The 6,021-nt window shown below is 41.6% G+C and overlaps 1 protein-coding gene across 1 annotated transcript; it reads left to right on the top strand.

The window, feature by feature from the left end:
• Positions 1–1,335: 1,335 nt before the first annotated feature.
• Positions 1,336–5,267, top strand: LOC104507830 (clathrin light chain A-like; the record flags this gene model as incomplete). Its single annotated transcript, XM_010149242.1, has 4 exons — positions 1,336–1,453; positions 2,459–2,570; positions 3,923–3,976; positions 5,201–5,267. Coding segments are annotated over 4 exons (351 nt in total), but the record flags the coding sequence as incomplete, so codon positions are not given.
• Between the last annotated feature and the right edge of the window lie 754 nt (positions 5,268–6,021).

Here is a 6,021-nt window from a genome sequence, read left to right as displayed (position 1 = left end):
ACCATTCTATGATTCTATGTTAAGGCAATCACTGTGTTTTAACAGAATTTCACACCAGTTTGGCTAAGACACTGACATTGCCTGCCTGGTGTCAGAGCTGGCTAGCTAGCTCTAATTAAATGAATGCTTGGGAAGGGAGCAGCAGATAGGCACTCCTTCTCCATAGAGTGTTAAGTGAACACTGAGCTTTGTGGAGCCACAAGCAGCTTTCACTGCTGCTGACACTTTTATGCTCACAATTGATAGGAAAACTGTATCATACTGGCCCTATGTGCTTCCTTCCGTACACAACAGAAGGCAAATGAAATATCTTGTTTTTGTGTTTACAATTCTAAGTGACCAGCTGCTTTGATTGATAGAGCATCTTCATGAGGAAGAACAGAATGAATGGGCTATGTGTAACTTTTGGTTTAGCTGCCTGTAACTGGTTTGGCCCTGCAACTGGGCAGTTTATTTTGTTTTGGAATGAATGTGAAGCCTGGTGCTGTTGCACCAGCGTAGTTCCTTTTCTTTGCATTATTTCTTCATTTAGGGCTACAGGAGGCCCGAAGGGGGGCAAGATGCAGCCAAATCTGTCATTAGCTGTAATCCATCTGGTACTGTCAGGAGTGAGATTTCTTAAGTATTAAGAGTAGGGTAAAGCAATGAAAGTTGTTGGACTTAGAGTATTCTCTGGCAAATAGCACAGTATTTCTTAGCTTTGTGAAACTGGTATATTAATGATAGCCCTATTCTTTGAGCTACTGTATTGTAAAAAGGGTGCTACTGTTTTGATGCTTAAATGATGAAATGCCTTGTGTTCTAAGCTGCATACAGCAATCCAAATTTTGTAATGTCTTTAAAAGACACTGGCTTTTAATATCAGTTAAGTTTGTAAATGCCTTTGAAGTAGACAAATAAGCTACAGAGAACATTTTAAACTCCTATGTACAAAACTGTAAAAAAAAAAAAAAAAAAAAATTAAAAATTACTTTCACAGAAAATATTTAGGTTGAAATGAACTGGAGGATTTCTAGGCCTACAACTGCAATGTGAGGTTCTAGGCATTTTCTTCTGCTTTCTTCAGATGTAGAGCTCTGGCACAGCTTGACTTCCCAGCCAGCTTGAATTTGTGTTTCATCCCTGATTGCTAGAGGCACTCCTGTATTAATTTGCTTCAGTCTGCTGTAATTTGTGGCAAGACATTTTTCATGTTAATGGCAGAAATGCAGTATAACATCAGATGAATGTGTTATGTGCTCAGTTCAAATAGTCTCATTTTATGTAGCTTGTAGGCAGTTATCTGAAATACACAGTTGTGATGTATAAATGACATTACTATTCCTTCCTGTTAAGGAGAGTAATGGTCCAACAGACTCCTATGCGGCTATATCCCAAGTAGATCGACTGCAGTCAGAACCGGAGAGTATTCGTAAATGGAGAGAGGAGCAAAAGGAGCGTCTGGAGCAACTTGGTAAGGAGGGCGTTTGCAGTAGTGCTCTTGCCTGTGAGTAACTTAGTGGCAGCTTCTTAACCAGCAGAATTTTCAACCGTGGCTTCTGGCTCCTTGCAATGTAATATGCTTCCTGAGTTTGAACAGCGAGCCCGGACGAGTCCTCCAGTAATCAGACTTAATACTGGTGCAGGGGTCAGCAAGCAAGTGTATCTCTGAACCTTAAAAATATTCTCATGGTCTGCCCTTTACTTACAAGTAACCTGACTGAAAATGAACAGCTTGTATCAGCAGCAAAGACTGAATAAATACTGCAGCCATCAGCACTTTTTTTTTTTTAAAGGATAAGGGTTGCTCATTTTGTAATTGCCATCTCTTGTCACACAGATCTTAATCTAACAGCTAAGTAATGGCCTAGTAACTAAACTAAATACAGGTACCAAATGCAGTGATACCTACCTGTAGCTTCTAAGAGCCTCAAACTGGTATGCTTTCCAATTACATTAGGGAGGAGGCTTTGCTGGAAACTTTTAGGACAGAACCTTCTGTACAATATGATTCTGGATAGAGCTGAGCCCGTTGCTCCTTGTCTGGGCTAGTTACAGCAGATGAGCTTGTCCTGAGTTGTAGGCTGGGTGTAAAAGCATACCGAGTGGCAGGCCCCCGTGCTTTGTCCGAGCACAGAGGCTTTACTGAGCTTTGTTCTATAGCACTAGCATGGCAAGGTGACTTTCTGTTTCTGAACAGTTTGCAGGCCAACAAACTTACCGAATCTGAATTAATCTACAAATGCCTATCCTAAATTGCCGTGTCCCGGTTATGCAGCACAGACATTCTGTTTAGGTGATCCTCTGAATGTTCATGATATTTAGAGCTGTCATGGCCTAAATCAGGAAATCTCCTAAACCCTTATGTGAGTAATCAAGCAACTGCCTGCACCAGAGTGTACTCTGAGTCATCTGCTGAAAAGTTAGGAAGATCCAACTGGAACCAACAAGACTGACAAATCAGTACTTAAATCTTCAGATGCAAACTCACGAAAGCAGGAAGCAGAATGGAGAGAGAAAGCAATAAAAGAGTTGGAGGAGTGGTATGCAAGGCAAGATGAAAAGCTCCAGAAAACAAAAGCCAGCAACAGGTAAGGTTTCTGCAGGCATCCAGAGTTATGGTATTGGATATGAAACTAATGGAGGAAGGAGGTTAGCATACTTCTAGTATGTTCTGGGGCACTAGTCCTTCAGATCATTTAAGTAACCTCTCCTAAGAAATGAGAGTCCCGTGGTAGACTGTCTGTTTTCTTAGAATCTAGATTAAATGTCCAAGAGTAGCAAGAGCAAGCATTAAGATAATGAACCACAATCACTGAAGACTTCAAAGTTTGAATGTGGCCAGAACAAGTTTTAGTCTATCCCCTTGTTTGCATGCTCCTAGCTACACAGATCTTCAGCGACTCTAACTACCTACCTGGAGACTAGCATCTTACTTTCTATCCTTAGAACACATGGAAGTGGCCTTCTAGTCAGTTTTTGCTACAAGTTATTTCATTAGATATCTTAAAGCCTTTGGTTGCTTCTTTTAGAAGTGTCTGAGAAATAACCTGACACAATTCTGCTAGTAAAGATTGAAAATGTTGACTGTGTCTGTGTTGGGTTTGAATTGTCTAATTATGGGCCCTGGCGCAGTAACTACTGACTTGGCTGCTAGTCTAGTAAGCTCTTACACTTCCTTAGAGGTTCTCTGTGGGATTTTGACTTCAAGCGAGGTAAAGGTAGACATGATAGTACTGACTTAATACCACCTACATACCTGCTTCTGACTGAGGGTTGCCAGTGTCATTCTGTCCAGGTAATCATCAGGGCTGCTTTATACTTTGGAAACCCACAGACTTAAGATGAACTGGGTTTTTTGAAACACCATTTTTTCTTACCAAAATGGCCACCAGGTTTGTCTTGAGTATGTAGAGTCCCTAACAGACTCTACTTCTTACTAAAGGAAGAAAGGAGGCCTACACTTCCTACAGAATTTTGGATTTGACCATTCCAGTCACTTAAGTACAGTCTTTTGGTTGGGCCAAGAGAGGGAAACAGGATTGACACTCTACTTGGTCGCCAGAGCTCATGATATCCCCATAGCTTTATTGTGCCCAGTGTGTGAGTGAGTCCAGGGTATGCATCCTCACCAGCTTGGTGAGATCTATCTCCTAATGGTAGTTTCTGTCTACTGGAAGTAGCCTAATGCTAACACTGGGACTCCAGTCCTCAACTAGCTGGTACCCAGCTTCTAGGATGTAGCAGAGGTTTTGTGTGGCCCGTGGGAGGCAGTGCCTTAATTGATACATTCCATGTGGTAGCTGCTTTTCTGTTCCAGTAAGTCTAGGTGATACAAGGTTAATGTGTTTGTTAATACAGCCTCTGGCTGTGTTCCCTACTTTTCATCCTTATCTCTTTTCTCCTGCCTGCTTGCCTGCCTGTTGGACTGCTTGTTACCTAGGGTGGCAGATGAAGCTTTCTACAAACAACCCTTCGCTGACGTGATTGGTTATGTGTATGTTGCTTAACTACTAATTTGGTTTGCTAGTCAACTAGGTAATGAGAAGGATCAGAAAGTGTGGAATGTCTCAAGGTGACTTCTGAGTATTTCAGGATAGTTTAGGCTACTATAAGCAAATAGCCTTCACATTTTGGACTGAATCTGAATTATTAAGTGCAGCTTTCCTGTAAGGATCCCATACACTGCACAACGTTCAGCATTGTCAGATTGTCCCATGGTATATATACCACCAGTATTGGTAACAACTTCAGTAGTCTTTAGATGCAGGGGTTTACAGGTGTTTGCAGGCCAGTGAACACTGACTGCACAGCAAGATGCTTTGCCTGGGTATGTGGGTTAGTGTCTGCAGTCTCACATGGGTGCTGTGTTTGGTCCTAGTCACTTCCACAGAGAAGCACAATGTTTAACTCTGCATTCTCTGTTACAGGCACTGAGCTCCTGATCTGTGCTCATTTGCCTACGTAATCAGAAAAATATTCAAGCACATAAAGCTCTGCCAGCCAAGAAAGGTAGAAAGGAATCACCTGCCATAAATCAGAGTAGAAGAGGTGCATGCATACAGAAATAGAATGCTGTGAGAGAAGGAATGAAAAGTATAAGAGGTTAGTATTAGAAAATCTGTGTTAGCTGCTGAGAGAACACTTAGGAGCCGCTGTGTGTAGACATTTTCACAAGCCTAATGAATCAATGAGAACACAGCCGTGACTTTTTCAAGCCCCACTGAGTATGCTAGTTTTCATGGGGTGGAAGGATGACAGTGTTCATTGGCTTGTTCATGTATTTTAATTTCTTCCCTTAATTTGTAGACTTGGATTGAAAGATGGCCATGCCACGGAGTCTAAGGTGACACCTTTAGAAGGTGTATTGGTGAGCCATGGTGTGGCTTTGAGTGCATTAATACTGAAGGCTCACTGTGGAATTCATTACCTAACTGTAGGTGGATGTAAACCAAGACTTGTGAAATGATGGATTTACAGGTGGTTTTTGACTTTTCTGAAGTCTCCTGGAGTTAATTTTAATAGATTTTTCCTTATTTTCATATATCCAGTGCAAATGTGGATTTTAAGTGTTGCAGCATAAAATTGGCAGCCTGTTTCCTGAATGTGGGCTAAGCTACTAGTGCATGTTCAGCCAGCTGATCATCTGCATTAAACTCATTCTCATTTTCTATATCTGACTTAAACTTTCTCTCTTTCTTTTCTTCTCTTCACCTTTAAGCACAAACATAAATCATCCTTGCTACAGCCTAGAACAGTTAAGTAAAAAAATCTTCACTGCCCCTTAAAAGTGTTGTGTAACATAAATAGCAGTGTTGTAGTGACCCTTGTCTTCAGTGGTGTCTGTAACCTTTTCATCCCTGTGAACAGTGCTGAACCCTCATGGGAGAGTCATCTTCACGGCTTTTTCTGTACTGCTTGTTGGAGTAGATGGATTTGGTTTGATCTTTTGATACAAGCTGCTCTTGCACTTGGGGCAGCTTCCAGGGCCCCACAGATCATGTAAACTAGATGCTGGAGTTCAGGAGCAAGTCTATTGGCAGCACAGCAGTGCCAAAAGGATACAGCTGGGAAGCTGCTGGCACAAACCTGTGCATAACGTACAAAGCCTCCTTAGTCGTCTTAGGTGATAGCAGAGGAAGTATGTTTATCCTGTGAGCTGATCTCAGATGAATCATCCCCTCTGCCAAGATATGCTTTAGTCTATAGCACCCACAAGCATGGGATTCATAACTTAAATTTCTTTTGATTCATGCTGCTTCACTACAGCACAGGGAATCATCAGCAGACAGTTTTATGATAGCCTGTAGGTCTTGGGCTGATTTAAATCCGTAACTGGAATCTGTTTTAAGACATGCTTGCAGGGAGTTTAAATTTACAGATGGCAAGTGTCCAATATAGGACAGCAAGAGGCTTAAGTAGTTAAGACTCGGACATTTCTCCATAAAATGCCTATGTAGGAGTACCTTACTTCTTGGCAGTTTGCATGGTGACTCCTAAGGCAAAGACTTAATAACTATTCTTAAAACCAAACACCTGTAT

The sequence above is a fragment of the Eurypyga helias genome, unplaced genomic scaffold, assembly GCF_000690775.1.
Source record: "Eurypyga helias isolate BGI_N326 unplaced genomic scaffold, ASM69077v1 scaffold5803, whole genome shotgun sequence".
Classification (NCBI taxonomy): Eukaryota; Metazoa; Chordata; class Aves; order Eurypygiformes; family Eurypygidae; genus Eurypyga; species Eurypyga helias.
The sequence above is the reverse complement of the archived record's forward strand: the minus strand, read 5'-3'. Positions and strand labels throughout refer to the sequence as shown.